General features: G+C 50.4%; 1 protein-coding gene across 1 annotated transcript; it reads left to right on the plus strand.

Moving 5' to 3' along the window:
* Positions 1-6,775: 6,775 nt before the first annotated feature.
* On the plus strand, positions 6,776-13,708 carry NODAL (nodal growth differentiation factor). The gene is made up of 3 exons (XM_052641439.1): positions 6,776-6,971; positions 11,283-11,974; positions 13,556-13,708. Exons 1-3 carry the CDS (start codon positions 6,776-6,778, stop codon positions 13,706-13,708), a joined length of 1,041 nt encoding a protein of 346 aa, XP_052497399.1.
* Positions 13,709-16,124: the final 2,416 nt, after the last annotated feature.

Genomic DNA, 16,124 nt, shown 5'->3' on the forward strand with positions numbered 1-16,124 from the left:
CCAGAGCAGGTGGACTGAGCACTTATTGAGCACCTACTATGTACACACAGGCGTACAGGAGAGTCAAGAACTTGAAACCAGAGAAAGCTGGTAACCCGCGGGGCTCACATTGTCTTGGTGGCCACTGGATGGAGAAAGAACTCTCCTTCGTACCTCCATGTCCCCCAGTCCAGGGACTGGGTTAAAAGTTTTCATTCAACAAATACATACCGAGTTCTTGTATTGAGAACTGAGCTAAGCATTGGGAGTTCAGTGTTGAACTGAACAGACAGGAGTCTGGCTGAAAGCCCAGTGCTGGGGGAAGGGAACAGACAAAAAATCAACAAACAGTACCAAAGTAAACAATGTAATTTCCAGCCAGGGAAGTGCTGTGAAGGAAATGAGCGGGGTGACGTGACAGAGGGCAGGAGGTCCGTTTAGACAGGGGAAAGGCCTCACCGTGCGAGGGAGGTGATAAACGACGTGTTGGGACATGGTAACGTCCAGTCTGGCTTCCAAAGTCAGAATGACTTAGTTTCCACCACACCCTTACCATTTGCAAGGTACTCCATCCTGGGCAAGGTGCCAAACTCCTCAGAGCCTCTGTTTTCACACCTGTAAAATGGGAGTAAATAGCCAATCTGCTTAGTGGGAGTGATAGGAAGGGTAAATTAGATAATTCAAACAAGTATGGGAAATACTTTTAAATAATAGATTGTTTCTATTTCATCCAGCTTGGGCCAGGTGACCACAATCCATGGGTTAGTCCCTGTGGAAAAGGACAATGAGGTGGACTACTCCCAAGTCTGAAATTCCAGACTGATTCTGGACTGTCTTTCTCTCATCCAACATATAGCAAGGGTCTCAAAGTAATTTGTCTTTAGGCCGGGCACATGGGTGCAGTATGTCAAGGAATGGTGGGGGCACCTCTCTGGTGGTCCAGTGGTGAAGAATCCGCCTGCCAATGCAGGGGACATGGGTTTGATCTCTAGTCCAGGAAGATTCCACATGCCATGGGGCAACTAAGCCCGTGTGCCACCGCTACTGAAGCCCATGTGCTCTCTGCACACTGCAATGAAGACCCAGCACAGCCTAAATAAATAAATGAAATTATAAGAAAAGAAAAGAAAACAGGCATGGTGGGGACTGTGGTACTCTTTAGAGAACAGACCCTGCCTAAATGAAGTAGCTCCTATTCTACTTAAGGGAATCCTTGCCTTGATCAAACGAGGGCCTAGACCATTCCATTTTTTAAATGATGAAAACAAACTATTGGGTTGGTCAAAAAAACTCGTTTGGGTTTTTCCCTAAGATGTAATGGACAAACTCGAACAAGCTTTTTGGCTAACTCAATATTTTTTTTGCAAAATCTTATGAACTTTCAGCATTGGTGATTTAAATAAAAAACTTTTCAGGGCTTCCCTGGTGGTCCAGTGGTTAAGAATCAACCTTGCAATGCAAGGGACATAGGTTCAATCCCTGGTCCGGGAAGATCCCACATGCCTATAGCAACTAAGCCCAATATGCCACAACTACTGAAGACCTGGCACCTGCAACCTGCACTCTGCAGCAAGAGATGCCACCACAATGAGGAGCCTGCACATTGCAATGAAGAGTAGCCCCTGCTTGCCACAACTAGAGAAAGCCCACATGTAGCAGGGAAGATCCACCACAGCCAAAAAGTAAATAAAGTTTTAAAACTAAATAAAAACCTTTCAAAACACCCTTATGAGCTGGTAAAACACTGCAGATCAGCCAAGGTGGTTTGGTGGCAGATTTACAAGCTCCGTCTACCGAGGCCAGGCCCTTGGCTGAGCACTGCAGAATTCAGAGCCAGCTTACAGCAGGTTCCTGGTGGGAAACTCCTAGGGCCTCCAGGAACCAAAGCCTAAAGGGGGAAGGAGACCATGTAGAAGAGAGACCCTTGAGCTGGATTCTCTGGGATAACTAGGTGTGTCTTGTGTGAAGGAAGAGGAGGTGGAAGCATCCTGGGCAGAGGAAGAACAGCTTTGAACTTAGGAGAAGGGCAGGCATTTCCATGGGGCCAGGGTGCTCTTGGGGTACAAGGGGATTGTAGCAGAGAACTGAGGTCTTCAGATCACAGAGAGACAGCCAAGTGTGCCCACAGAGGCACCTAGACAGTCCCTCCAAGACCAGCGGTGTGGGGTCCAGAAAGTACCGGAGACAAGTACTAGAGGTGGAGGCCAGGCACCTGTGCTTAGTCCCACCTCCACCATTTGCAGGACTCCATCCATTCATTTAAGCCGAGGATCACAGCAAGCAACGGTCAATTAGGAACCAGGAACCGGAGCTTCAGAGAGTCAGGAGTCATCCTGCTCACAGAAGCTCAGTCTGGCGGCAGCTACTCATGAAAGCTTGGACAACTGCTCCATGAAGTTAGAAGAGGACTCTGCCAAAACCTAGGGAGCTAGTGACAGGTTTGCAGAGGAGGTGACAATGTGTAAGCCCTGTCTTGATAGGTGAGAAGGAGTTTATCAGGGAGATAACAGTGGAAACAGCAGGAGGTTGCGTGGAGAAGGAGCACATGAAAGGCAGAGGTGTGATTTGGGAACCTGTTTCGGGAATCTGGGCCTCCTTCAATCATATGACAAATCCTTACTGATTTCTGTGCAGCAGGGGCTGCACCTGGCATGGGAGACGCATAATAAAGCAGACACCCTCCACCTTCAGAATGACGATGCTATTTAATTCCTCTGTACTTCACTTTCCCCATCTCTGAAATACCTTACATGCCTCAGAGCTTCAGGGAGGGGTGATTAGGATTACATGGGCTTCTATAGGCTACATATATGCCAAGACAGCCAGGGTCATACTGGCATATAGGAAATGCTCATTAAATATGTGCAGAGGGACTCCCCTGGTGGCGCAGTGAATAAGAATCTGCCTTCCAATGCAGGGGACATGGGTTCGATCTCCAGTCTAGGAAGATCCCACGTGCTGCAGAGCATGTGCCCATGTGCCGCAACTACTGAAGCCTGCGCCCTAGAGCCTGTGCTCGGCAACAAGAGAGTAGTCCTTACTCACAGCAGCAAGAGAAAGCCCACGTGCAGCAATGAAGACCCAGCGCAACCACAAATAAATAAATGGGGGAAAAATATGTGCAGAACCGAACCGTCTTCCTGTCTTGACTTCCTGAGAACCTAACACCTGCAGTTATCTTGCTGAGACTCCTAGATAAGCAGGTTTGTTCAATGAATGAATAAACAAATGACCAATCGCCACTTTACACACATTTACTGCTTACAGCATTCCTGTCGAGTAAATACTATTCTTTGTTTCCATTTTGCAGCTGATGAGCAAAATCTTCAAGATGGTAACGATCTAATATGTCCAGGATTTTGCCTCCTGGCGGCCTGACCTCAAAGCTCCAGCACTTAACCCGGCACACTGTCGCTCACAGGGAGGAAGGGTCCAGAAGGCCCAATGGAAAGCATTCGAGAACTTCGAGGTCTTGGCTCCTCACCCTCCAGCTAGCTGGGCTGACCCTCAAAGGTTATCTCCCAGGTCAGGTGATCTGCCGGTCAGTTCGTCTGGGGCAGGGGAAGCAAGAAGGTGTCATTCCCCTCCTGGGAAGAAGGCACTTCTGGTCCTTCTTGCAGGAAACAGGTTCTCCATGAACAAATACCTCTTATAAATGAGAATGACTGTTAACCTCTGTCCTGAAGAGTGCCCCAGCTGGAAAAATCCAGTGATGAACGGGCTTTGACAGAATCTCTCTTGCAGGTCCCCACACGGCTTTGGGCCAATACACATCAGAAATGAGTTCTGTCTGCAGCTCCCAGACCCTGGGAAAACAAAACTTTGAGAGGTTTTCTTTCTTTTTAAGTCTTAGTACAGGCCCGAGGAGGGCATGGCAACCCATTCCAGTATTCTTGCCTGGAGAATCCCATGGACAGAGGAGCCTGGTGGGTTAGAGCCTGGTGGGTTAGTGTCGCAAAGAGTCAGACAAGACTGAAGTAACTGAGCACACACACACACAGGCACACACACACAAGCCCATGTCCACCTTGTCATCTTTGGGGAAGCCAGAGGGCTGAAAGCATGGGTTTGGGTAACCAGCAGAGCTGCCCTTCACAGACTGGCTATTTTCATTTGTAATCGTGTGGCCTTGAGCAAGTCACCTGGTTCCCTCTGAGCCTCCCTTTTCTTCATCTCTGAAGTGAGGATGAGAATAAAATCAATGCAGTGTTTATCAGGATGCCTACTGTATTTGGTGCTCAGTAAGTGTTAGCTATTATTATTATCATTTATCTTAACTGAAATATTCACCGAGCACCTACTAGGTACCACATAGTATGAGGGGACACGGAATGAATAAAGCTTAATAAAGAGATCATCTGTTTTGTTCCTTCCCAATCCTGGTGCTGAATGCCCCTGTTTAACCCAGGGACCCCCTGGATTCTAGGACACGTGGGTTTTGAGGCAGGCTGACCGCTATACCTCTGTGTAACCACAATCTCTCTCTTTCTTTTCTCCAGACATGCGGGATCTTAATTCCCCAACCAGGGGTAGAACCTGTGCCGTCCGCACCAGAAAGTCCCTCATTGCTTTTTATGTATTCATCACTTGGGCGAGGGCAACTTTTGCCTCTGGGGACAGGTCTGATGCAGAGGGACAGGACAGACAATCCCCATCCTGCAAGCCCTCAGGCTGGGGAAGTTGAATGACAGCCACAGAGCACCCATAATAATATCTGTGCTTAAGGCTTTACAAAAACACCAGGTTTTAAGGGCTTGCAAAAGATTTTACCATTTGCTTTATTGAATCTGCATGGAAGGAGTCACAGTTTACCTCCAGTCACAGTTTATAGATGAGGAAACTGAATGCAGAGAGGTCGGTTCCAAACTGCAACAAGATCCTAGACTCATCCAGGTTCTCAAAATTGTCTGGTAAGAATCAAGGGGGTGTTTGTTAAATATGTAGGTTACCAAGGTCTCTCTCCAAGTTCTAATTCTGAAGGCCTAGTTGGGACTCAGGAATCAGTAGTTTACACACACCCCAGGTGATACTTATCTTCAGGAGAGTCTGGACACTGTGCCATTCACTGATTAACTTACTCAGCTAAGATTCTTTTCTCAAATTTGACATGTACTATAAGGAGATCATGATGAACAAGACATTCTCTAGCTTTGAAAGGAACTAACAGGCATCTGGTTAAGGAGACTGTGCTGTCCCGAAGTCAGCAAGGGTCTACAGCCCACGTCTCTCCTGGGTGAGACCCTTTCCTGCTGGCTAGGCCGGCTTCCACCAGACTTGGGTTTAGAACTCCTGGCTGAGCCTGCTGGGCCTCCTTCCACTGTCTAATACCTGCTCAGCGCAGAGCCTGTGGCTCTTTGGATGGAGGCATCTTGTGAAAGAAGCCTAGGTGTGCCTGGCATGTGTGCCTGGCAAGTGTGCCGTGCTGTGCTTAGTCGCTCAGTCGTGTCCAACTCTTTGCAACCCCAGGGACTAGAGCCCCACAGGCTCCTCTGTCCATGGGGATTCTCTAGGCAAGAACACTGGAGTGGGTCACCATGCCCTCCTCCAGGGGATCTTCCCAACCCAGGGATCGAACCCAGGTCTCCCGATTTGCAGGCGGATCCTTTACTGTCTGAGCCACCAGGGAAGCCCGCATGTAGTTTCAATAAACGCACATCAGGCCTAGGAAAAGACCAGAGGCACAGGGCAGGTGGGGGAGGGGAGGGTGGGGAAGGCATCCGGTGTAGAGAACTGCTGGGTGCAGAGATTTACATTTCTTTACAGGTAATTCCAGCTGAACAGAGGCCAGACAAGGACTACTGTAGTGTAGGGGAGGAAAGCAGGGCCCAGAGAGAAAAAAGTGAGTGTCCCTGAGCTGAAATCCAGGTCTCTGGGGTAACTGAGTCCCCAGGGGAGGCAGACACTGAGGGACGTTGACAACACAGGCAATACCTTTTTCCTGAAATCCCTGGGGTGAAGTGCATCTGTGAAGGAAGATCCTGATGCCATCACAGACTCCCCTCGAGCGGGCCAAGATCACCCTGTTAGCTGTGCCCTGGGCTCCGGCTTCCGGACACTTCCTTTTCCATCCTTCATCCTGGTCACTCCTGCCCTCTGTCTTCTCCAGGAGGGAGCTTCAGTCTTTGAAGCAGGTCCCCTGGGACTTCCACTGGCACTCGTCTTTTTTGTTCCAGCGATTCCCAGTACCCAGTACTTTTTCAGAGGCTAATTCTCCAGACAGGCCCTGCCAGATAAAGCCAGAGGTGCTCCCAGAGGCCATCTGGACAGTATCCTGGAAGCTTGCACAGGGCCAGGCTGGGCTGAAGCCTCCTGGGCCAGTGTGGGGCCGCACCCTGCCTGAGAGCCGCTGGTATCCACAGCTTCCTTTCTCCACCGCTCCTGGCTGAGCTAGATGTCTATTTGGAACCTGGAGGAAGAGGAAAGGGGAGGGATCCCAGGTGGGGCAGAGTAAGGAAGCTATAATTCTGACCTGGGAGTTTGGACAAGCCAGCTGTATCTGGGAAACAAAGCCTGGAGGAGCCCCGTGCCAGCGTGCCCAGACTAGGCAAACTAGACAGACCCTGAACCTAACAGCACCTACAGATTTGGAGTCTCCTCCCTACCAGGCTCAGGTCTCACCCGCCCTCAGCAGGTGGTCCCTGTAGGGGGCCACCCCGGGTGATGGTGTGGGAGGGTGGGGTAGGGGTGTTATATGATCTCAAAGCTTCCCCCCAGGGAGGAAGGGCAGGGGCGGGGCGGCTGCGAAGGCCCAGGATATAAGAGGAGGAGGCTGCCTTTGGGGATCAGCCAGCCTACCATGCACGCCCACCGCCTGTGGTTGTTCCTCTTGCACGCCTGGTGGGCTCTCCTCCAGGCGGGCGCCGCGATGGTGGCCCCGGTGCCCCTTCGACCGTGGGGGCAGCCCTCGTCGCCATCCCCCCTCGCTTATATGCTGAGCCTATATCGCGAACCCCTGACCCGGGCGGACATCATCCGTAGCCTGCAGGCGCAAGGTAGGCAGCCCCGCCCCGCCCTGCTCCCTTCAACACCCGGGGCGCCTCGGGCACTCCCTCCCCCAGACTCCGGGAGGGCACTTGAGCATCAGGGCCTGCGGCTCGGTGCCGGTGCCGAGGACTTGCCATTTGAGGACGTACCCGCACGCTTGAAGGGCACGTCCAGGGGCTGGGCTTGAGGGTCTCTCTGCGTCCACGTTGTCTCGAGGCGCAGGGTTGGTGGTATCCGGGGTGTGTCCCGGACCGAGAGCTCAGCGTTCGTGTCTTGTTTAGGGCGGGTAGAGTGCGGACTATAGGGTGAGAGCCTGATTGTGCCACTTCTTATCTGTGCGGTCTTCAACTACTGTAATCTCCGGGCACCTCCGTTTGCACATCTGTAGAACAGGGATAGGGCTTCCCAGGTGGCTCAGAGATAAATAATGCGCCTGTCAAGGCAGGAGACATCCCTGGATGGGGAAGATCCCCTGGAGGAGGAAATGGCAACCCTCTCCAGTATCCTTGCTTGGGAAATCCCATGGACAGAGGAGCCTGACAGGTCTCGAAAGCGTCGACCACTGAGGGACTGACTAAGCAACAACACAGAATAGGAATAATAGCGCCTCCTTTATAGGACTGCGAGGGCCACTGGCAATGCACGTAAGATGCTTAACACATAACCAGGCACAGTAACAAATCGGCCTTACTGTTGCTACAATTATTTTGTTGATTTTTTTTTTTCCTTTTCACTAGTGAAGGTGAATGCGCGCCTGGGTCTGCCGTGGAGAGTTTCTCAGGCTGAGACCGAGTTTCGAAACAGGATGTCAAGCATGAACATCAGGGATTAGGTTTCAAAAGTTAGGGATTAGAGATGAGGTGCCCCGAAATCGAGAATTGAGGCAGGCTTGGTAGGTAGGTGTCAGAATCCCAGGTGACACAGAGCTCAGGGCCTAGATTTGGAGGGATTGAGGTCATTCCCATGGTGACTGTGGGAGTATGGCCCTCGGAGATGGGGCAGCGTGCCTTGCCTTCTGCCCACTGGATGCGGGTAGATGTTGAGAAGAGGGAGCCCTTCCCGCGGGGCTCTTCTACGCTGGGCAATCCACATCCTAGCGCGGGGGCGGGGGGGTGGTGGTGGCCGGGGGGTGGCCCCTGCCTCCCTGCACCTCGCTCAGCCTGCTGGGGCCAGACGGCCCTCCCCAGAGTTCCGGCGAAATCCACATCCGATAATCTGATTTGACGGCCACCCGCCGGCCCTCTGTGATCCGAGGATGGGGGCTCCTAGTTCGCTGGCCTGCCGCGTCCGGGGTCAGACGGCCAGTGACCCTCTCTAGAAGGGTCGTCTGGGGACCAGCCAGACTGGGGACACCCCGGGGTGGGGCAGTTTGAAAATTACTGGCGTGTTCCACCCCGCCAGAAAGGTGGGGGTGGGGTGGAGGTGGGGTTGGTGGCCGCAGAGTGAGAGGTGCGCTTTTCCCAATCTCTCCCTCCTTCCAGAGTTCCAGATTTGCAGTAATGTGACAATCTGGGAGTCTAGAAAACTAGATTCTGGCCCCACAAACCCTGCTTCCCCACTTACCCCTGTGTCCCTGGCCTATCAGTTGACTTTTCTAGTTTATCCTTTTGTAAAAATAAAGGGCCTGACTTTCTTTCTACCTCATTTGTGTGAGTGTGGTGTAAAATACATAAAAAGGGTTAAATTGCAAATTTTATTATGTGTATGGTGACCTTAAGTATATACACATTGTTGTGAATTGGCTTGTTTTTCAAAAGCAGCAAGAGCCTGCCTGGAGGGAGCCTGATGGAGAAGGGATGTCCCACACTGGCTCCTTTCCATCTTGGGTTTATTTGTAAACTGCACAGGATAAGGGGAAATGGGTGTTGGAGTCTAACTAAATTAGGTCTTTCACTGTTTAACCATCTTCACCTTGGACCTTAGTTTCTTCATCTGGAAAATGGAGATAATGGTGGGGCGGATTTAAAGAGACAATGCTAGTAAAATACTTGGCATGAGGGAAGCAGTTAATAGTAATTGGCCTCACAATTTATAATAATGTAGGGTGGGAACTTGGACACCCACCCTCTTTTTCTACAGAGCCCTTAAGTCTGACTCAACACCCAAGGTTATGAACCCAACCACTTCTTTCTTTAGAATTGGAAATCGGTCAAGATTTCCAATTCCAAGGAATTGGAGCCCATGTGGCCAAGTCTGCATTCAATTTCAGGGTGTCCATGAACCCCTTCTTTTTAATTACCCTCCAATCACATTTATTGTGTAAGTAGGAAATACAGTTTGTTCTGGGGACAGCATTCTTAGCTTTTATCAGGCATTGGTGATCCTCAAAGATTAGACACCCCATTCTTCTAAGATGAACCAAAACCAGATCTAAGAGAACCGGCTAGCTTTGTGTCCTGGGGAGCCCTTGGCTCCAGGTAGGGTTGTGGGGTTGCAGACTCTTCCAGCAGGAAGGAATATGCTCCTCCCCACCCCTGCATCTGCTCTACCACCCCAGCAATAGATGATTTTGTTCCCCTGCCCTACCCCTCACTGCCTGGACATCTTCATTTCCAACCTGGACCTGAGTAATGAGATAGTTGATGATGGCCATTTATTGCACTTTGCTGGTTGCACTGGGCAGAGCACTTTACACACATTATCTCAGTAAATCTCAACACTCCTGTGAGGTGGATACTGTCACCATCTCCCTTTTACCCAGAGGGAAACCAAGGCCCAAAGATTGCATCCCAGTCTTAAACAGCAAGTGGCAGAATTTAATCCATCATGGGAGACACCAGGCCCCTGCTCTTAAACACTGAGCTGGAATCCCTTCCTTTAGAAAGCCATTTGTGGGTACTCGAGATAATAAGTTTTAAGTCCTGGTGTAGGTGGAGTTGTAGAGGAGTTGCTACTTGTCCCACCTAATCCCCAGGTGGCCAGGTGGTGCTGAGATGGGCAGTGGGTAATGTTAGCCTCCCGCCACACCTCTGGGGAGTTGCTAGTCAGGGGCTGGTTATTGTCCCCTGCAGGTGCTAATGAGAAGGGAAGTGGAGATTAAGTGAAAAAGAACAGCTAGGGATGGGCTGGGAGAAGCTTCAGGAGGCTGAAGCTGAGAATTACCTCTTTCTAAGACAGGCTGGACTAACCAGAGAAATCCACTTACTGACTAAAGATGTCCTATGAAACAACTGAAAAAGAAAAAAACAAACAACTGTTACGTGGTCTTCCCAGAGTGGACCTAAATCAGAGATCACTACCTTCAGGACTGATTCACGAAAGGGTTTCTGTTTCTATTTCTAATGACTAGCCTTTGCCTTTTATTTAACAATCGACTTTGAAACATCTTCATTTCCCTGGGTCCTCATGTCATGCAGGGAAAGGTAGGACATTACTGTTTCTGTTGCAAAGAAGAAACTGGGCTCGAAAAAAGTCAAAGATCACTTTCAGGTGACCTGAAAGATGCACCCATGTGTGCTATTCCCAGACATCAGACCAAATTGATCCAGGACTAAAATGAATGGAATGTGCTTCCCCATTCCATCCCTTTTCATTCATTTGGGGTTTCACTGTGCTGGGTGTGTGACTGCTGTCTGTCCCAGATGCATAGAGGACCTGGAAGGAGTGAGCGCCCTGCTGGGTAGGAGAGACCACTGGGTGGAAAAATACAAGATCAGTGCACAGTCAAGCTTAGAAATGTATTTGTAAGGTTGCCGAGAACTCTTGGCATGTCTGCCTCTGTCTTTAGGAACTGGTGGGGGAAGGGTGGCCAGTCTTTGGCTTCTGTTGCCCGTGCCTTCCTGGGGGTTCCAGTCCTTTCCATGATCTGCGTCGCAACCACACTGTGCCTGTGAAATAGGCCACCCTTTCCAGTGAGAAGAGAGCCAGAAAAGCTGACCTGCTCCAGAGACACAGGGTGGGTGGAAGCCCAGGGTTTCTGTCCGAAAGCTCAGGGTTTGGCCTTAGACTGCACGTGTGAGGGGAGAAAGGAGAAGGAGACGAACTCATCCAGTTTTTACCAATTGTTCTCTGGAGTGTCTGAAGCGGGAGTGGCAGAACCGTGATTTGGAGATTAGGCTTTGCAGTTGGGCTTACTCTTGGCTTTGTGACCTTCCAACAATTGACACCTTGGGCAGGTGATTTAATCTCTCTGAGCCTCAATTTCCCTCGTCTTAAAAATGGATTCAATACTATTCCCAGCTCATAGGGTTGGGGTGAGGATTAAGAGAGACGATACATATAAGGTAAGGGCTCAATCATGAACTGTGGTGGTTGTTACACCAACTCAGGCTGCAGGAGGGCCCCACTCACCAGCTTCCTTCTGGCTTTTTCTCACCCAGATATGCAGGTGGATGGGCAGAACTGGACCTTTGCTTTTGACTTCTCCTTCCTGAGCCAAGAAGAGGATCTGGAGTGGGCCGAGCTCCGGCTGCAGCTGTCCAGGCCCGTGGCCCTTCCTCCCAACATCCCGCTCTCCATTGAGATTTTCCATCAGCGGAAGCTGGATAAAAACCCACCCGACTGCCTGGAACGTTTTCGGATGGACCTGTTCACTGTCAGTCTGTCCCAGGTTACCTTCTCCTTGGGCAGCATGGTCCTAGAGGTGACCAGGCCGCTCTCCAAGTGGCTGAAGCACCCAGGGGGCCTGCGGGAGCAGATGTCCAGCTTGGCTGGAGAGTGCTGGCGGCGGCCTCCCACCCCACCTGTCACCGACGTGCTCCTCCTGCTCTATTCCAACCTCTCCCCAGAGCAGAGGCGGCTGGGTGGCTCCACCCTGCTGTGGGAAGCGGAGAGCTCCTGGCGGGCCCAGGAAGGACAGCTCTCCCGGGACAGGGGCACGAGGCACCGTCGGTATCACGTGCAGGACAGAAGCCAGCTTTGTCGGAAGGTCAAGTTCCAGGTGGACTTCAACCTGATCGGATGGGGCTCCTGGATCATCTACCCCAAGCAGTACAATGCGTATCGCTGTGAGGGCGAGTGTCCTAACCCCGTGGGGGAAGAGTTCCACCCGACCAACCATGCATACATCCAGGTATGCAGCCGAGGCCTGGGGAGGGGAGGCAGTAAGCTGTGGGGGTCAAGTGTCCTTTCTTCAACATCTAGGGGACAGGACTCCAGCTTCAAATGGCTGTTAAATTCCCATGTTCTTTCACTCACAGTTATTCGAGCACCTATAAGGTTCTGTGCTAGGTTTTAAGGACAGAGAGATGACCAGCGACAACATCTTCAGAGAGCCTATGAGGAGTCATGCCCCGTTGGGTGGCCTTGAACACCTAGCTTTTCTGGGGCTTTTTCCTTCTTTCATAAAATTACGGGTGGGGCATGTAGATTGGAGTGTCTTAGCTCCTTCCCCTGCCCTGACGTTCCAGGAAAGGAAGTTTAGGATTTGGCGTTTGGGTATAGATAGGTTGAATCCTACTCATTGGCTATGTGATATTGATCAAGTTGCTTACTCGGTCTGAGCCTGTTTTCTCGCCTGTAAAATGGGGATAGCAGTGCCATATTCTGTAGGGCTGTTGTGGGGGTCACATGAGATGATATGTCTACCGCACGTGTAAGTTTAGTGGGTAACAGGTATGATGTTGTATGATCATTATTAGAAGTCTGTAATTCATTGATGCAATGGGGCCATGATTATGAGGCCAAGTTAGAGATAATACTGTTCCAGCCACTGTATTTTGCTGCCTAAAAACAGGAGCTGACCACCCATTTTGCGGGAGTAGTAAAGCCAGAGGCTACCGCCAGGTGCCACTAATCAGCCTATATGGTCTAGAAGGTGGTGGAGGGGGAGGAATGGAAGGAAAACGAGATGGAAAAAGCAGAGTAGAGCCTAATGTGGCGGTCCTGACCCACTCTCAAAGGTCATACGGGACCAAAGTGTTATTTTACTCTATGAACCCTGGATTGAGACTCTTAGACCTGTAATACAGCCTCCATGCCAAGCCTCAGGCAGAGTTCAGAGGCGCAGCATGTGAGCTGAGTTCATTCGAGGGAGGCAGTGGTGGGGGCCACTGCCCTAGAGGACCTGTCTTGGGCACAGGCCCTCCCAAGCCTCTCTTAGGCCCCCCTGCAGTCCACCAGTCTACCTGCAGCAAGGTCAGAGGGAACTAGAGACTCAGATAACCGCCACGTCACCAAATCTTAATGCTGATCTGAAAAGCCACCGCTGGACCCCAGAGATAGGGCCCAGTTCCAGAATGCCAAGAACTTAGTACCTTTTCTATTGACTCTGTTTGCCCTTCTCTGGGTAACAAAGCAACTCCCTTGTGAATTTCCACATGCCTCTCTTCTGCTTCATATTTCTGGAACTAAACCAGAAGTTTCTTGGAATATTTTTAAAGTTGGTATTCACTCTAGACTAGAACAATAGAACATACAAGTTAGCTTCTGTTTAAAGGCTGTTTTAAAAGAATTATTTTAGCAAAAAGAAAAAAAAAAGTTATTTTAGATATTAGAGCTGATGATGTATTGGCATTCTGATTCCTTTATGAAAGGAATTTTCTATTTTTGCACATAGAAACTGGTTTTAACTCTGTAACTTCACTTTACCCAGAAATGACAGTGTTGACCTGACCACTGGGATGTGAATTGACCTTCCTCTCCTCCCTTTCAGAGTCTCCTGAAGCGGTACCAGCCCCACAGGGTCCCTGCCACCTGCTGTGCCCCGGTGAAGACCAAACCCTTGAGTATGCTGTATGTGGACAATGGCAGAGTGCTTCTTGACCATCATAAAGACATGATTGTGGAGGAATGTGGGTGCCTTTGAGGAGCTCCTGCAGGGGTGTTGTGTTTGCCTGTACCCTGGAAGGTTGGGAAGCTCCTGGAAGACCTAGTAACCATCTAATCTAATGAGGAGAAACAGAGAGGAGGAATAGTTGCTCTGTCCACCAGACCTGAGGAGGAACGGCTGCCGCCCTGTCCATGAAGGCTCTGTGGAGTCTGAGTGAGCACAGAGGAGAGGAAGGAGGAAGCCTGTGAAGCAGCCTTGCTGGGTTTTCTCTCTGCTGAACATATAGTGACATGCGACGGTACTAGTGCAGGAGTCCTTTAGCGGATTTTTTTCAACCTCTGAACCCTCAGAAACTGTATGCAAGAGTTGAAGCATATGTGCATTTATTTTTGAGGTGGGACAAATTGTCTGTAACTTCTGTGTATTCTCAAACATAGCCTTTGACATACACCCGCCCTCGCCGCCCAAATATTAAGTATCACTGTGTAAAATTGAAAAGAGTCCGTTAGCTCTGGTTGACTCAGGCTGGGTCAGGGAACCCCTGCAGCTTTCTGGCTGGCCTGTAGCAATCTTGTCCAGAGGCTCTCTGGAGTGGATCTCTGCTAATGAGTTATACAAACAATAAAGCCATTGTATAGTCCTCCTAGGCCAGCTGGTGCCTTTGAAGGGCGAGGCAGGAACTCATCCAAGAGAATTGGCCACGTTGGACTACAGAAGCTGGAGCCCTGGGGTGTTCCCAAGTTAGTCTGCTTTGGCAGGCACAATCCAAGTCTATTAAAGTTGGTGACAGTTCACCTCAGTCTGGTCAATGCGTGTTATTAACGAGGGCCCTGAGTTTCCTATCCATAGAGGCGAGGACCCTGCCCTGGGTGGCAGAGACTTGGGGTATGGTCGCAGCTTAGGCTGAGCAGCTGTGACCTCAGGTGAGTAATTCATTGCTCAGCCTCGTCTTGTGACATGAAAGCAGGTGGATCCTAGTGTGTCCCTGTGATTCTACTTTTCCCTTACCAGTTGGCCTCACTGAGCACTGCCAAAACAGGGGCTCACTTTTTCTTTTGTTGGCAGGGTGAAGGGGCCATTTTATCGGAAGTATCAGTCCACAGTAAACCTAGTCTGCTTTCCAAAGAAGTTGATTGACTAATGCTTCAACCTTAGGAGAATGATTCCCATCATGTGGGAATAACTTGTTGGGTTCAGAGGTGACTCAAATTTGACTTGGTTGAGTCAAGATAGTCACCCTGGTCCAGACAGGGCTGTCTAGGTTTGAGCCAGGCCTGGGCTTGAGAAACCTCAATGCCCTGATTCAGCAACAAGACTGATCTGGTTGCTCATTCCCTGGAGTGGAAATAGCCCCTCTCCCCACATTTCAGAATCACAACAGGATTCTGCATTGGACTCTACTTAGAAAACAGTAGAGGTGGGAGTCCTCACGAGGTTTTTTGTCCCATCCTCTTTCCTAAATGAGAGCCCAGTGAGGCCTAGTGGCGTGATGCCACAGCTAGGAGTGGCAGGGCTGAGCTGAGCTCTGGTCTCTGGACCCCCAGAGGCGCCATCCTTCATAGTGTCTAGGGGTCTTTGCTCCCTGAGCTTTGGGTCAAGGCCTTAGCCTTTAGAACAGGACGTTTGAAATCCTGGTTCCACTACCAAACTTAGATTCTTGGGAGTGAAAATCCCACCCCAGGGCTTTAGGGCATCCCCTTTACCAAGTGGGTTCCTAACTCTTCTTCTGTGGGGCCAGGAAAGTGAAAGGTCAAGCTATTTGTGGCTACAGCTTGTGGGAGTGTTTACAGCTAGCAGCTCCAACTCAGAACAAACCCCACTGACGAGAGGACAGTGCCTCATATCAAGCAGAAGGTACAGGCACAAAGGCGTGAAAGGACATTTTGCTGACCTCTGATGAAAGCTCAGTGTGTCAGCAGCACGGGCAATCTCCTGCCTGGTCAGAGGTATCTGGGGCCCAGCCTGGCAGCACAGCTGTGATCTGGACCCTGCACGCTGGTGCAGGCTTTAAGTCTGAGAAAATGCTGCCTTTGGGCACCGAGTCCTGCCCTACACTGAGGGTCAGGAAGGGGCTTTCAGAGGCCAGTCAGATGTATTTTAACTCGCTCTCTAGGCAGGTCTCCTACTGTTCCTGTAGCAGTGCCAAGTCAGTAGCCAACTGGTGGAAATTGGATGCATTATTCCTTGGCCTGGGAAGTGGGGGCGCCTGGCCCAAGAATGAGTGGAGAAAAGATAAAAGCAGAAACTGGGGAGCAGTTGTGACTCACACAGCAGCAGTCAGGCTAGTCTCCATTTTGTCATCTCCCTTTTACCAGCAGTAAAGCCTTATCCCTCTAGCCTAAACTGCCTTTTAAGTTGATATCCTATTTGGCTCTGGGGCAAAGTAAAGGCTGTATGAAAGGACTTTCCAAATTATTTGCCCCAACTTCCCATGAAGAGATAACTTAGTCCT

The sequence above is a fragment of the Budorcas taxicolor genome, chromosome 5 (assembly GCF_023091745.1).
Source record: "Budorcas taxicolor isolate Tak-1 chromosome 5, Takin1.1, whole genome shotgun sequence".
Classification (NCBI taxonomy): Eukaryota; Metazoa; Chordata; class Mammalia; order Artiodactyla; family Bovidae; genus Budorcas; species Budorcas taxicolor.

Coding starts and splice junctions, on each gene's coding strand:
- NODAL (XM_052641439.1), top strand. CDS start 6,776: ATGCACGCCCACCGCCTGTGGTTGTTCCTCTTGCACGCCTGGTGGGCT. Junction 6,972..11,282: donor CCGTAGCCTGCAGGCGCAAG/GTAGGCAGCCCC, acceptor TTTCTCACCCAG/ATATGCAGGTGGATGGGCAG. Junction 11,975..13,555: donor CCAACCATGCATACATCCAG/GTATGCAGCCGA, acceptor CCTCCCTTTCAG/AGTCTCCTGAAGCGGTACCA.